Source organism: Danio rerio, chromosome 20 (genome assembly GCF_052040795.2).
Source record: "Danio rerio strain M-AB ecotype USA chromosome 20, GRCz13ab, whole genome shotgun sequence".
NCBI classification, from domain to species: domain Eukaryota; kingdom Metazoa; phylum Chordata; class Actinopteri; order Cypriniformes; family Danionidae; genus Danio; species Danio rerio.
The window spans coordinates 52,710,309-52,727,136 of NC_141040.1; the positions used below are offsets into that span (position 1 = coordinate 52,710,309).

General features: G+C 33.4%; 2 protein-coding genes across 4 annotated transcripts in view; one reads left to right on the forward strand and one right to left on the reverse strand.

The window, feature by feature from the left end:
• The first annotated feature begins 741 nt into the window (after positions 1-741).
• On the forward strand, positions 742-6,204 carry nkx2.4b (NK2 homeobox 4b). 2 transcript variants are annotated; one of them, XR_015518000.1, is made up of 3 exons: positions 742-1,223; positions 3,544-4,704; positions 5,294-6,204. XR_015518000.1 is itself a non-coding variant. In NM_131589.1 (2 exon segments), coding segments are annotated over 2 exon segments (924 nt in total). In that variant the 5' UTR covers positions 847-880; the 3' UTR covers positions 4,125-4,317.
• Positions 6,205-8,095: 1,891 nt separating this feature from the next.
• The window catches only part of xrn2 (5'-3' exoribonuclease 2), an 83,451-nt gene continuing 74,718 nt past the window's right edge, over positions 8,096-16,828 (reverse strand). The window contains 3 exon segments of one of the 2 annotated variants that reach the window (NM_001001944.3): positions 8,096-8,818; positions 8,918-9,255; positions 11,888-11,999. In NM_001001944.3, coding sequence (NP_001001944.2) covers positions 9,193-9,255; positions 11,888-11,999 — 175 coding nt within the window. In that variant the 3' untranslated portion in view covers positions 8,096-8,818; positions 8,918-9,192. 2 annotated transcript variants of the gene reach the window in all.

Below are 16,828 nucleotides of genomic sequence, written 5' to 3' on the forward strand. Positions count from 1 at the left end.
AACAGGAGTTAAACAGTTAACGGGAGTTACACGTTGCGAAATGAGGAGCTGGAAACAGAAGACTGTTTTGTGTTTTTTGGCCATGCCCTCTGACTTTATATTCTGGGTTAAAGGGTTCCCCATTTGCATAGGCTACTAAAATGCCACTTGCTCAATATACTTGCAACTTAAACAGAATAAAAACAAATACGCATTTATAATTTACATTTAAATTTAATTGTAGATTAGTTTAAACTGTTTTAAAATGATTCTGATCCATAACTGTTTGACATTTGTGCGCGAGTAATAGCTCCACACGTATACTGATGGATTGGTATAATCTCAAACCAAATAAACATCGTATGCTCCTGCAAAACCATTATAAATCATGCTACCATCAGTGAAATTGTACAACCTGACCGTCCGATTCTGGTGCATTACATGTCAGCCAGAGCTCTCAAGTTTATACACAGAGAAATCTCCGACGTTTGGAGGAGAATTCAGATCGTGAGCGCCACTTATCATAATGCGAAAGCTTAGATAGATTGATGCAAAAAAAGAAGAAAAGAAAAAAAAAGGAGCTGACGGCACTTGGAAGCTCAAAATGGTACAAATTTGCGAGCGGAGCCGTTCTGATGGCATTCTTTGCGTATCTTTCGCTCCGTGAGTATTTCTTCAATTACTAGGATGTCAATGGCTCGTTGGGTTCGATGCTCCGCCCCTTGAGTTTGTCGTAAACCAGCAGACCGACGGGAATAAGGCAGAAATAAGAGCGTCCAGGACTCGCCTCTTCCTCCAAGGGCGCACATTCGGACCTCAGAGTACGCGGTTACGCACGGCGGACCACGCGCACATCCACGGGCTTGTGGCAGCTTCAGCAAACCTGCTCGCGGGCTGAACCATGTCCTTGAGCCCCAAACACTCAACGCCTTTCTCAGTGAGCGATATTTTGAGCCCGATCGAGGAGACCTTCAAGAAGTTTGCAGCCATGGAGAGCAGCGCGAGCCTGGCGTCTCCTCTATATCGACAGAGTCAGGTGTCTCAGGCTAATTTGCAGCAGCACAGCATGAGCCATAACGCGTACCACATGCCGCACTCGCAGTTCTCGCACAGCACCATGGGCGGATATTGCAACGGGACTATCGGTGCAATGGGGGACCTGCCATCCTACCAGGAGAGCATGAGAAACGGCGCCACGGCCACGGCTTGGTACGGCTCGAACCCGGAGCCGAGATACCCAACAAGTGAGTGGGATGAGCGCGTGCACTCGTTCGGTCAATGCGCAGACACGTTTAGATCGCTTTAGATTAGAATTTCATGTATTTATTGTCAATTATTGCATGCATTCGTCAATTATATATTATTATTTACATTCATTCGTTTTCCTTCAGCTTATTCCCTTATTTATCAGGAGTCGGCACAGCGGATTGAACCGCCAAATATTCCGGCATAAGTTTTACGCAGCGGATGCCCTTCCAGCCGCAACCCAGGACTGGGAAAATTATAATTTACAATTGTTTATTATTATTTTACATGCATCTGCTATTTGTTTACGTAGGGACGAGTCAGATGAGCATGCACTCATTCGGTTACGCACTCAAGTTTAGCGCTTTAGATGGGAATTTAACTTTATTATTAGGCTACATACATTCGTCAAATACTATTCTATTATTTACAATTGTTTAGTAATAATACTATTTTACATGCATCTGTTATTTGTTTACAGAGACAAGTGAGTTAGGTGATCACATGGACTTATTACGCATACAAGTTTAAAGCATTAAATTATAATTTACCTTATTTTTTTGTTTTTAAATACATTCATCAATTAGCCTGTATATTTATTCTGTACAATTGTTTATTATTTTACATGCATCTGTTGTTTGTTTACATAAGAGTCAGATGAGCGCATGGACTCATTCGTTGTTACGCACACAAGTTTAGACCTTTAGATTAAATTTTACTTGCGTAACTCTTTTTTTTTTTTGTATATGCATTCGTAAATTAGTAATTTACTATTGTACATGATAATTATTTTTCATGCATCTGTTATTTGTTTACACGCGGACAAGTGAGTCAGAGGAGCGCACTCAAAATTTTAGAGATTTAGAATGCTAACTTATTTATAATTATTTACAATTGTTTGTTACTTTACATGCATCTGTTATTTGTTTACATACTTTCAAACGGTCATGTGCGCATATATAACCTTTTTAAGGTCTTATACAAGATATGATATGATCATATAGGTACTTTAGATAGAGACAGACAGACAGATATATTTACTAAAACTTCTATATGCTAAGCTGCTTTGACACAATTTACATTGTAAAAGCGCTGTATGAATAAACATGAATTGAATGGATGGAAGGATGGATAGTTTGTCAAAGTTAAACAATAAAAATATGTCGCTTGAGAAGGTTTTTACGAGATGTTTTTTAAACCATACGTTTAATTCGACTAGTTGCATTATCTTTGTAGTTATTTGTGGAATTGGGACTTCTTGGCACTTTGTAATTATATGTAAAATCTGTTTTTCAAAGCAAGTTTATGTCAGAATACATATTTAGATCATTTTAATAATGCATGTATTATGAACAAACCCAACTGCTGAGTTAAACAACTAAATAGTAGCATAAAATGTAACATTTCATTAAACTCCAAGGCTGGTTTTAATATTTTACCAAATATAGATTGATATGAGGATAGGTTCCCCTATTTAATTCTATTTTCGTTTGTATCTTTTAAAAGAGTATTCTCTCTCATTTGTTTTTCCACTTGCATTTATAAAACATGCAGCCTACATATACGTGCACATTTTTTTTCATACATCCTTTAAGCACTTGGTACACTAAAATAGATCGTAGTGTCACATATAGACAAAGCTAACCACTGGGTTAACCAACCTTCTATTTGTCCATATTTGACCCAATAATACTGGGCTACGACAACAGTGGGCTTTAGTGTGCAAATTAAAACAAATATCGAACATAATTTATCCAACAAATAATCTGTCCAGGGCTTTCATTTTACTAAATATAGGCAATCCATGAAGGTTAAAAAAATCCACATTTTTTTCAAATGCATTGGACTGATTATTTGTTTGCATACCTTAAAGAATTCCTTCCCAAAGAGCACCGATTGACATGTACACAAAGGCATCACCTGTATGCTATATAACTGCAGGTTAAATATGTTTATACTAACTTTAATTGTTAAAAGCTATTAGCTACTAGCTAGTTAGTTTAAGTTATTAGTAACTAATAAAGGTATGGCAACTAATAACCTTAACTTCACTGAATTTGATTGCAACGCATTTGATGATTGTAAAGCTGATTTGAAACAATAGTTACTGTGAAAAGTGCTATACAAATAAACTGTGTTATGAATTGCCCCATAAGATCCTTTTGTATGTTATTGGATACTATCTTATGCATTTAATTTAATTGTACATCCATTAATTTGAGTACAGGCTGCTTTTAATTACCTTCCAAAAGCACCGCGTAATAGTTGAGGTTAGCCTAATCATGCATGCACTGATATTAATCTCCTTGTTCTCTAAAGTCTCCAGGTTTATGGGTCCCTCGGCGGGCATGAACATGGGCACGTTACCGGGAATGGACGCCAGTAAATCTATGGTAACTCTACACGCGGCGCCGCGCAGGAAACGGCGCGTGCTTTTCTCCCAAGCGCAGGTGTACGAGCTGGAGCGCCGCTTCAAGCAGCAAAAATACCTGTCGGCCCCGGAGAGGGAACATTTGGCCAGCATGATCCACCTAACCCCGACGCAGGTCAAGATCTGGTTCCAGAACCACAGGTACAAAATGAAGCGGCAGGCGAAGGATAAAGCGTCCCAGCAGCAGGACAGCGGGAACATGTGCGCGCAGCAGTCGCCAAGGCGCGTGGCCGTGCCTGTGCTTGTTAAGGACGGTAAACCGTGTCAGAACGGCTCCGGCACGCCGACGCCGATCCATCAACAGGTGCAAAGCGTCCTGGGCAGCGAGACTTTAGCTTCAGCCGAGGATCTGGAGGAAATGTCGCCTAGTCCGCCTCTGATGGGCGGCCTCTCTCAGACTGACGCCGCGCTCATCGAGTACACGAGCAGCATGGTGAGCTCCAACCTGCTGTACGGCAGAACATGGTGATATTTCACAAACTACAACAACAACAAAAAAAATCCTCATTTTTAATCAACTGACGGACGGAGATATGTGCATTTCCACAAAGACCTTTTTTTAAAGAATTGTTTTTTTATTTTACGCACTTGCTTTTTGGTGCAGGAGCCTCTTTGACGTGAATTGTATACGGATTTGTGAGTTTAAATCATTATTGACTGAATGAAAAAAAAAACTTGGTGGGTGTGATTTTTACAAGTAGATTACGATCGTTATTAACATCTATCGTTGATCATGGAACATCATTCATGTGGCCTAATCGCTAATTCCTACTCTTAAAAATGCAGGGTTTCACACAATTGCTTCATGTTGTCCAACATAAAGTAATTGTTAACGTACACATTTAAGTGGACTGAATATAAAACAGTTTGGGTTGGATTGTGTTGCTTCAACTCATTTTAAATAAGTCGATAGAGCAGTCAAAGTCATTTTTGAGTGCACCTCAAACCGAACTGTATAGTATTCCCTAAAATCAGAGCGGATTAATAGTTGGATGACAATGATTGTTCATAACCATATCTGTGAGCCTATATTAGTGTAAAGAAATGCTGTGTTCCGCACACATCATTCATGTTGTCCCATGTTAAGTCCACTTAAAAAAACGATGTCGTTTAATTGTTTTCAACTCATTTTCATTACGTTGAGCAAGCAGTAAAATTATTTAATGTACATGTACATTTAATTGTAAATTATTCCATAAAATCAGAGCGGACTAATAGTTGGATAACTGTGAGCCTAAAGACCATTTTGAGGTAGCCTAGGTAAACATAAACAATGGTCTCACGTCCTGTTGGTTTTACATTTTTAATTTCTATAGCTTCCGAGAATGCAAACGACACATTGATGTTATGATAGCTGTTTTAACATTAAGCTATGATTGAATTGCCTCGTTACAGTTATGGAATAGTTTGATAAGCAGGAAATGTTGCACTGAAAATAAAATGACATTTGTTGCTTGTTTAAACTAATTTAAAATAAGTTGAAACACAATTATTTTGTTTTTTTTTTTGGAGAAGACTTGATCGTTTTTACATATTTAAGTGGATTGAATATAAAATAATTAAGTTAACGTAATTTATTTGTGTTGGGACAACATGAAGTAACCGTGTGGAACCAAGCATTTTTAGTGTGTAAATAAGGCTTGGTTCCGCACAATTCATTCATGTTGTCCCAACTCAAATCGATTAAGTTAATTTAAAAAAAAACGTTAAGTGGACTTAACATAAAACATTTTAGTGTAATTAATTGTGTTTCAACTAATTTTAAATAAGTTTAAGCAAACAGTAAAAAAAGTCATTTTGAGTGTGCCTCTAACTGTAAATTATTCCCTAAATGTAGAGTGAATTAATAGTTTGACGGCAATAAATGTTCATAACCCTAACTGCAAGCCTATAGACTATGATAAGGTCCACACATCAATGGTCCCAACGTCCTGTTTTACATTTTTAATTTCTGTCGCTTCAGAGAATCCAAACGAGACACACATTGAAAATGTTATGATAGCTGTTTTAACATTAATCTATGGTTGAATTGCCTCGTTACAATTAGGAAATAGTTTGATAAGAAGCAGGAAATGTTCATAGGCTAATGCTACACCACATTGAAATGGTCTATATTAGTGTAAAGAAATGCTGGTTTCCGCACAATTCCTTCATGTTGTCCCAACACAAATCGATTAATTTAGGCCTGACTTTTAACGTTTTTACCAATGCATGTGAATTGAACAAAATTGTCTCCCCACAAACAACACAGAAGCATTGTGTTGTTGCAACTCATTTTATGCAAGTAGTTCGATAAAGCAGCAAAATACAACTAAGTGTAGCAAACTGTAAAAGCATCCATTCAATCTGATTGACTGAATATGTTGTTTCAGGATCAACCTTAAATGTTAATCCAGGAACGTCCTACTTGGTGAAATCACACCAACTAAAACCCTTCACGCGCATGAGTGTGTGTGTTTGAGCGAGGGGATGTGTGATGAAGACTAGTCTAGTGTGATGCCATTAATCAGACATCTTTTCCTGATGCTTTGTAAAATAATAATAATAAATCATAATAAAAAAGATGTAGGCCTAGATGAAGAAATGTTTTGTGTAAATATTTAACACTGCACAAAGAATGCTTTCCTGGAGTTTTTTTTTGTAAGTTTAATGACAAACAATAAATATGAGTGCTGCAAATGCGAAAAAACAGCTGTTTTGTTCGACACAGTGTGACGGAGCAAACAAGCGGCAGTTATATTCATCATTCTTTGAATTATTGGTCTATTAGAAATTATTATTAATATAATTAGTGCAAATACTGCCAGCAAGGGGCGTAGCGGATATTTTAAAGTGGTGGGAGGGGCAGTTGTATGAGATCCAAAAGTTTACGTTCATTTATTATTTATTACCCGTTTCTACATGGTTTTTCTCTAAAATGGAGGGGACTGATAGGCCTCTGTTCATAGTTAATTCAGTACTTACACACTGTAAAAAATCATGGTTGTCTTAAATTAAGCTGAATTAAATTAAACCGTATGAGTCCATTGAACTTGTTAAACTGACTTAAAACAGCTTGCGCAACTTACACAATTAAGAACATGATTAACTAAGTTTAATAAGTTACAATGAGCTAAAACATATGCTGTCAGGAATTATTTATCATATTTCTTCTCTTTTTTTGCAGTGTAGTTAGAGTAAAAATACCAAGGGCTCAGATTCATTCGCTCTCGTCATTGGTAGGGACGGACACACATCCCTAAAGCGCATGAACAGCACACATTCTGTTTCGAGCTTTTAAAAACACGAATAACATACTTAAAAATATAAATAAACACTTAATACAAATAACAATCCCGTCCCATGCTGCAGAAGTCAAGTTACATGATTTTACTGCAGTAGGGCCTTGAGGAGGTGTGAACAGAGAAATTTAGAGAGGTGTGTGATGCAGAACTGCTTTATCTTGATTATTGCTTTTCTTAATCATGGAGGCCAAAATCGAAACTGAATTTTAATTAATTGCACTGCCTTGGTTAATAGTACTACGGTGAACTAGCAGCAAACTTGACTTGGTGCACGTGTAGGTTAAGAGTTGAAGGAGCATCAGACTACTTTGAAGTTGATTAAATTATTGGTAGGGATATTTCAGTAATTGTTAGATATTATGGGGGACATGTCCCCTCCGTCTCAAATTCTACACCCTTTACAATATACTTTAATATACAGTTACAACTTCCAGTTATTAGCAAGGGTGTAGAATTGGCATGGACGAAGGGCACGTGTACCTACGAATATCAAACAATTACTGAAATGTCCCTATAATTTAATCGACTTTAAAATAAAGTAATGCTCCTTCAACTCCTAACCTACACGTGCAGCAAGGTCGCTGCTGGTTCATCTTAATACTATCAACCAAGGCAGTGCAATTAATTAAAATTCTGTTTGATTATGGCCTATGTGCCTATGAAAAACAATCGAGATAAAACAGCGAAACTGCATCACACACCTCTCTAAATTTCTCTACATTCATACCTCCTCTCGGACTGCAGTAAAATCATGTAAATTGACTTTTACAGCATGGGACACGATTGTTAATTTTATTAAGTGTTTATTTTATATTATTAAGTACTTTAATAATTTTGTAAAAGGGCGAAACAGAATTTGTGCTGTTCAATGCATGTCCTCTAGGGATGTATATCCCCACCAATGTCAAGAGCGAATCTACACCCTTGGTTATTAGAATCCAGACCGAAGGGAATTTTAAGGCATTAAAAGCTGTTGTTAAATAGTTTAAATAACGTAATTAAGATTGTAAAATAGGTCAGCAATTCAGTTTAGTGACTCAAATATGCACGTTTGTCTGTTCCATATAAATCTAGCAAAGATATCTAGCTTATTACGTCTCCGTTTGAGCGAAACAAATATTTCGCGGCAGTTTCAACCAAAAATAAGTGACTCGGATTTTTTTAAACGTTCTTAAAATGTGTTTTAATCAAACATTTAATCAGGAAATCAAAGTTTGTGTCACAATTTACGAAACTAAAACAAAGAAGTCTTAAGGAAGCTTTAGCAAAAGCTTTAAACCTTGAGAAATGTCAACTTTTTTGCCCCGCTAAATCTACATTTAACAACACCATAATAACAAAGAAAAAAAATGTCAACAAAATATTAGCCTAATAGAGAATGTGTTGTGAATTAAAGTTGTTTTTGCATCGTTTAATCCAATTTTAATGTAAGGCATGGAAACAATTAAAAGAAATGGGCATTAAAGCCTAAAATACAAAAACTTTAACGAGTAGCAATAAAAAAAAAATTAAATGCGCATTTAGATTTGACCTAAAATGTATATCATCATTGAAATCAAACTGTAAATTATATATACACATTTCAAAATGTTAATAAACTCAAAAGTGTAGCTCTACTTAAACAGGAGCAGATTTACTCATGATATTCACACGTTCCAGCCATATCTATTACTATTATTGTTTAACCAATTAATTAATTCAAGACTCCTTTAAACACTCTCATTGTTGTTGATCTGCATCTATAATCACCAAGAGATAAGCTATGAATATTCATTTAAAGATTAAAACACTACACAAACTGACACAGTAACGAATTAGGAGTTTTTATAAACTGATCTGCATCAAAATTGAGAATCAAATGAAAACCTAAAATATGCGCGCACGCGCGCGCGCGCACACACACAACACACAACACACAACACACAACACACAACACACAACACACAACACACACACACACACACACACACACACACACACACACACACACACACACACACACACACACACACACACACACACACACACACACACACACAAAATAAAATAAAATAAAATTCTCAAAATCAGGCTTGTCTCATGTGTATTTCATAAGCTTTACAGCATATTCTTAAAAGTTAATACATAAGAACATTTGATCAGTAAAACAATGAGAGAGAAAAAAAAGTTTACAAATCAACAGGCCAAAAAAAGGAGACAATGTTTGCTTGGAATAGAAAATAAGTTGCATTTTTTTTCCTTATCAGACTGAGCTTAGTTCCAGTTGTATCTTCGTGAGGCTGGAGGCAATCCATACCCACGTCCAGAATTGAAGCCCTGAGACATAAAAAAAGAGGTGTTTTAGAAACAAATTAAGAACTTAACACCTTTTTAAGACCATGAAGAATAACATTTCAGACTTAAACAGGGCTAAACGCTAGGGATTTCCTTTTAATGGCCTAGCAGAAATAAAAACGCACTTGCCCCATCAAAAACAAGCAATTTCTTAGCCACATACTTTAAATTGTTTGTCAAAACAAGCAGACCCTAGCTCACAGGTGTCAAACTCTGTTCCTGGAGGGCTGCTGCTCTGCACAGTTTAGTTCCAACGCTAATTAAACACACCTGATCAAACTAATCAAGCACTTTAGGATATTAAATATATTAGCGCTCAGCATATTAAGCCTTTACAATCACAGTTTAGGGGTAAAGTTTGACTTAAATTTGACAATCAGATTAGAGCGGTAGTTAAATCCAGCATTGTTCAATTAAAACAACAAGCAACAATAAAGCAATATACACCAAAACAGCAGCTTAAAGCCTGGTTTATACTTCTGCGTCGAGAGATTGGTGTGACCCACGGCGCATGTCTTGCGCGTAGCCGTGCATTTTTACTTCCGCTGGTTCCAGCCTCTGAATAAACAAGTTTGAGCCACTTGTACGTTAAGGTAGCGTTCAGTAAAAACAAAACACCAGCGAAGAAACAACACAGAGGAACATAAAAACCTACTTCAAGCAAGAGATTCAGAAGTGTTACTGCAGAGGAACACAAACAGCACGCAGAAGTATAAATGCATGGCTACTCGGAAGATGTGGTTCACGCAGATTCCTCAACGCAGTAGTATAAACCAGGCTTTAGTTTACTTTAAAAAGTGAGTAAACCCCTCGCCTTAAAAGCAACAAGTTGATTCAACTTAGTAAGTACAACCATTGACTTAACTTTGATTATGCAGGGCTGAAATACAACATTGCGATATTGTGGTATGAATACAATTTCACCAGATTGCATGAGATTGTTCTGTATGGGAAATCATCTGCATACAATCTAATAAACAATCTACAAGCACACATTAAAACAATAAAGAAAACACAATTCAACTGAACAGTTTCGTCGTTTTACTAGTCTAACAGTATTCAGGTACAGTAATAAAGTTCTAAAAATAAAATTCAACAAAATGCAAAGTCAACATTGCATATCCTATGATGTGACTATTGTGAACAGTCATTGCGATATCGATGCTGAAACGATAAAGTCAACTAATCACTTTTTACAGTTGAATGACAAATAAAAAAATGTAGTCAACCCATAATAGCCTGGCATGTTGATTTAAGTTTATTTAACTCAGGCCTAAATCGCAATTCTGTTTATTCCTTCCCCTTAGTCCTTGAAACAGAGTGTGAAGGACTTAAAATTTTACCCCTAAGAACTGGGACAGCACTACAGCACCTGGTCACGTAATCATGATCTCTAGCTACACATGAGATCAGACGATGGCGACTGCTGTAGTTACTCCAGTTGTGCTATTTTTTGGTATTAATCTTCAGGAAATCACTGAAGGCGTATATTTTGTTATCATAACGACATAATGCGGCAATAAGATCGTAACTGTACTGTGCATTTACACCATGACCATATTCATCTATTTGCACACAAAAACAACATTAACATTATAGCGGACACTGTACAAAGCTCATTCCCAGCCACTAGACTTTTCTGACATGGTATTCGAGCCTCAGAGTGACTGTGGAACTGTCATACAGGATTACTATTAGAGATTACAGACAGCAAAATTTATTTAAGCAGTGTTTAAAAAGCATGATGGCAAAACATGAACGTGGTTATGAATATATTAAAACATGTGCTTGTTTTTTGTAAAACTTCATGACAAAAAAACACTAATATGTGCATCTCCTGACTTCCATGTGCAGCGATGCTGCTGTTGTAGATGGTGTATTCTGGGAAATTTTCAAGTGTGGTTCTGGAAAATCTCAGTTTCAAGGGCTATCTAGCCTTTTCCCTTAGCTCTAGCTAAAGATAATTGGGTAAGGGGAAGGGCTAAGGGGTAGAACGGGGTAAGGTCTCAACAAAAGAAAATCACTGGGCTCCACTTTTTATAAAATAAACTAGCAGAGTCCCTGATGGAGTATTTCATTTTTTCTAAATGAAAAAAAAAAAAAAAAAAAAAAAAAAACCAGGACTGATTAAAAGGAGCACACAAGGGTTTTCAATTTAGCAATATTTGCCATCTAGCTAGTAATGAGGCCAAAGCGATAATGTCAATATGATGCTTATATCAGTAGGAGGTGAAACAAAGATTGCAATTATTGGGCAGGGTTTTACAGAAATGTTAAGAGCAACAAAGTGACTTTAATTAACATTTTTAGTGGATTAAAATGATGACGTATATATAGAGAAGTCTGTAAAATAACAGAAAATGCACTGTCACTTTATTACAATGTGTTTGTAGCGTGATATACAACACCAACCCAGACAATATAGCACATTAAACAATTAACCATGCTAATGAAAGTCACTTTTATGAACCTCTCAATGGTACAAGTGGTTGAAAGAAAGATTAAGGTCCCATAATGCAAAAGCATAAACAAATGTGGAAGAGTAAAAACACGAATCAGAAAATATGGAAAACTGCTAATTTAGGGATATGTTTTGTGAGTAAGGGGCTCAGACCTGCTGGTTTTGTTGGGGTCTCCAGTCTCCTCGTCCCCTCTGCTGGTTCTGCTGGTATGAAGAGCCCTGGTTCTGCATGGCTCGATCCCAACCATGAGATCCCTGCTGGAACCTGCACAAAACACACATGAAGGCAATGAAGGAAAAAAACAGACAACTTTGTGACTAATAGACCACACTTGGTAAAAAATAATAATAATAATAATAAAAATAATAATAATTTACAATATAAATATAATAAAGGTTAAATATTTAATGTAAAAATAAAATATATCATTATATAAGATCTGTAATTTATAAAATATAATATACATTTTATATATTATTGAAACCCTAATTTAAAAATAACTTTCCATGACTAAAAGATGATACTTGGTTTAAAAAAAATAAAATAAAAATAAATAATAATAATAATAATCGTAATTGTAATATAGGCTAAATGTATCATCTAAAAAATATATTATTATATAAGATCTATATTTTATAAAATATAATATAGATTTTATATATGAAACCCTTATTGAAAAATAACTTTTCATGATTAACAAGACACTCGGTAAAATATATATATATATATATATATATATATATATATATATATATATATATATATATATATATATATATATATATATATATATATATATATATATATATATATATATTTTCTTTTTTTTTTTTTTCCCCCCACAATTTCTGTTTAATGAAGAGAAGATTTTTCAACACATTTTTAAACATAATAGTTTTAATACCTCACTTCTAAAAACCGATTTATTTGATCTTTGTCTTGATGACAGTAAATAATATTTGACTAGATGTTTTTCAAGACACTTCTATACAGCTTAAAGTGACTTTTAAAGGCTTAACTAGGTTAAGTAGGCAGGTTAGGCTAATTAGGCAAGTTATTGTATAACGATGGTTTGTTCTGTAAACTACTGAAAAAAAATTGCTTAAGGGGCTACTAATATTTGACCTCAATGTTTAAAAAAAAAATTAATAACTGCTTTTATTCCAGACAAAATTTCTCCAGAAGAAAAATCATTGACAGTGAAAATTTCCTTGCTCTGATAAACATCATTTTAGAAATATTTAAAAAGGAAAAGAAAAAAAAAATCAATTGGGGGCTAATTCTGACTTCAACCATGACGTACCCCATTTATTCACAAGGTATTTAAAATATCTAAATATGTCACAGTAATGTTAATACGATCACTCAAACCTTTATATGCTTTAATAAGCTTGAGCCAGACGTTTATTTTTACATTAATATCTGTTATGTTCGGTGAGGGAATATTTTTATATTATCATTTTATTTTGACAATTTCTTGACAGATTAAGACTTCACTTGCATTTAATTTGCTTTTTGTGTATCTAAAATCATTTTGGCAAATTAAATGTGTTGACAAATTAAGTGCCTTTCACTTATATGCCAATATAAATCAAAAGCTAAATTGATTAAATATACAACATTTCATGGCTTTATTCTAATTAATGGGTCTAATTAAGGTTAAGCATCTAAAGTTGTAAGATTAATTTATTTTAAAATAAATAAATCTATTCTAAAAGGTTACATTTCTTTTTTAAGGGTAAAGATATTTACAATATTACAAATGATTTTCTTGTTAATGCTGTTATTTTGAACTTTTTAAATTTAAGAAATCTTACAAATACAAATTAAAGATTCCACAAAAATATTCAGCAGCACAACAGTTTTCAAAATTGATAAAAAAACAGAAATGTTTGCTAAACCACTCTTGAGAAAACTTGGAGAAAAACTACAGCACTACAGGAATAAATTCCCCTTTAAAAAATATTAAAATAAGTTAATTTAAACTGCAATAATTTCAAAATATTCAGACAAATTAAACGCAACATTATTTTTCTAGATAGTTACAGTCACTTCCACAAATCTCATTTAAAGCTTAAAGAATCACATTTTAAAATCAATCATGGATATTTTCCAGTTTCCTAAGACTTCAGTAATCTCTAATCTTACACTGAATGCTTGGAAAGAAACCCCAAAAAGCTGAATCGCAGCAGCACAAAGAGCGAGAGTTCAGCTGAAGACACTTGAGCAGCATTCAGAAGCACAATTCACCCTTTCACTTCCACAACACTCGCCTGAACCATAACCTCATCTCACCTCGTCAAAACATAATCTTATGTCTTATAATCTTAAAATCAAAACATAACATAAACTTATTGCCATTCCATGGCAAGATCAATATAGATAAAACAAATTACATAATAATTACAAGCTTATAGCTCAATAAGAGATGAAAAATAAATAGTAAATATACAATAAATAAATGAAAATACAAATAAATCTATGAAAATAAATTAAAATAAATAAATAAAAACTAAATAAACTAACAAATAAAACAAAAATAAATGAACAGATAAGATTTTCCCCATCCTTAAAAATTAATTAATAATAATTAAAAAAAAAACATTAGATTAGATTTTCCAAATAAGTAAATGATAACCATCTTTTCTAGTACTCTTAAAATTTCCCATTCTTATAAAATCTGTTTTATAGTGAGCAAAGCTTGACAGTGATTAAGCACTAATGGTACATAAACCATCATCTGTATATATTTTAGTTTTTTGCCACATCAGCAACTTATGGCTTTTCATTTCATGGCAAGACCAATATAGATCAAAAAAAAAAAAAAACATATACAATATTAATAAGAGCTGACAAATAAATAAGTAAAGCAAAATTAACAAGATTAAAAATAAAAACATATGAATATAAAAAAATAAAATAAATGCATAAAAATATAGCAATACATAAATATATAATAAAAATAAATCACAAAATTAAAAATACAAAATAAATATAAACTAAATAAAAAGTACATAAAGTATAGAAAAATATATAAAAGTAAAAGATAAGATTTTCAAATTCAGGAAATATAATTAAAATATATAATAAACAAACAAAAAAATAAATACGTAAAAATAAATAAATAGCAATATATAAAGCTAGCATCATTAAATTAAAACAAAATTATACATGTAAAAAAATTAACAAATAAATGTAAAATAAAGACATTAGATAATATTTTCCTATTCAGTAAATATAATAAATAATATATAATGAACATGAAAAATGTATAAAAAAAATAAAAACAAAAATAAATAAATAGCAATATATAACAATTAAAACAATCAAATCTAAATCAAACATTTAAACAAACATAAAACAAAAACGTTTAATTAAAGACATTAGATAAGATTTTCCCATTCAGTTTATATATAGTAAATAATTAATATATAATAAGTCTACCCAGGGAGACATTTTTAAAATAAAAAAACAGTCAAGTCTTTAAAATTTCATATCAATAAAATATTTTATAGCAAGGCTTAAATAAGACATCATAACATAAAATAACATAATATGATATGAATAAGTTAAAATAAATAATTGTATAAAATACAAATAAATACATTTAAACAAATAAAAAATAATTAATAAAAAATTTATAAATAAAATAACCAAATAAATATAAATAAACAAACATAAAAGACATTAGATAAGATTCACATGTTCAGTACATATAATGAATGAATAAAATAAGTCTTGCCAGGCAGACATTTTTAAAAACACTTCTCTACTTCTCTTTAAAATGTCAAATTAGTTTTATAGCAAGTAAGGCTTCAAGAGATAACAACAATAAGTAAAATGCATATTAAAAACGCAAATATATTTAATAACACAAAAACAAAGATCAAATAAAAATGTATAATAAAATAAACAAAAAGATAACACAAATGTAAAAAAAGACATCAACGTAATAGAAGTAAAAACGAATATAATAAATAAATAAAATAAATAAACTATCAAATAAAAATTTATAAAAATATATATATATATAAAAAAATCAAATTAATATTAAAATAATAAATATTAAAATTAAAGATTTTCCCATTCAGTATAATAAATAAATACATATAAAAAATTTTGCCTTCCCAGGCAAGACTTTAAAAAAAAAATCTTCTCTAGTAAAAATTTCACATTAGAATAAAATGTTTTATAGTGAGCAAGGCTTCAATAGGAAATCAATAAATATAAATTAACTAAAAAAAAAAAAATTTATTTAAAAAATTTAAAAAACACACAAATAAAAAAAACAAATAAATATAAAAAGAAATCTAAATAAGAATATATTTTCTCATTCAGCATTAAATAAATAAATAAACAAGTCGTCTCATGGAGACATTTCTGAAAACAAAAATCTTCCCTGGTAGTCTTTTAAAATGTCCCATTCTAACAAAATCAGTTTTCTAGTGAGCAAGGCTTGACTGATTACACACACTGGTGCTACATAAACCATCATCAGTAAAAGACGACCAGTAGCAGCATCCCTCATTACCCACGCAGGTCACAATCTTCCAGAGGAATCCATAATCCCTGCTCTCCAGCTTCCTTCTTTGGGCTCCGTCCCCAAAAACTGCGTTCTAATAACTACTGACCTGAGGTGACACAGGGCCACAATGGGCTGCGGGGCCGAAAAAAGTTGGAGCAAAAGAAGCTGATTAGTGGCTGAAGTGGGTCTGGAGCCAGAATCAATGGTGGCTCTGTGCGGCCCCCCAAGCAAAAAAAAAAAAAAGATCCTGCACCGCAAGCGCATTAGTGCTGCCTCATTAGGCCCCGCAAACCCTCTTTAGCCCAACATTTGTTTAGTGCAGAGAAACTCATTTCAGTGCGGCCCCCCCAGGATGAACATCAATAACTCGCATCCGACTCTGCAAAAGCACAAACAGCAGGAGCCCCGAGACGAGTTTGTGATGATCAGGTGCATTGTGGGAGATGGCTGAATGACCAACACAATCTCATTGCAATTTGTAACTTTGATTTAGTGGCTAATTCGTATGATCTCATTCAAACGATTTGCTCATGCACCGACAATTGGGTTTAGGGGTGGGGTTTGGTGC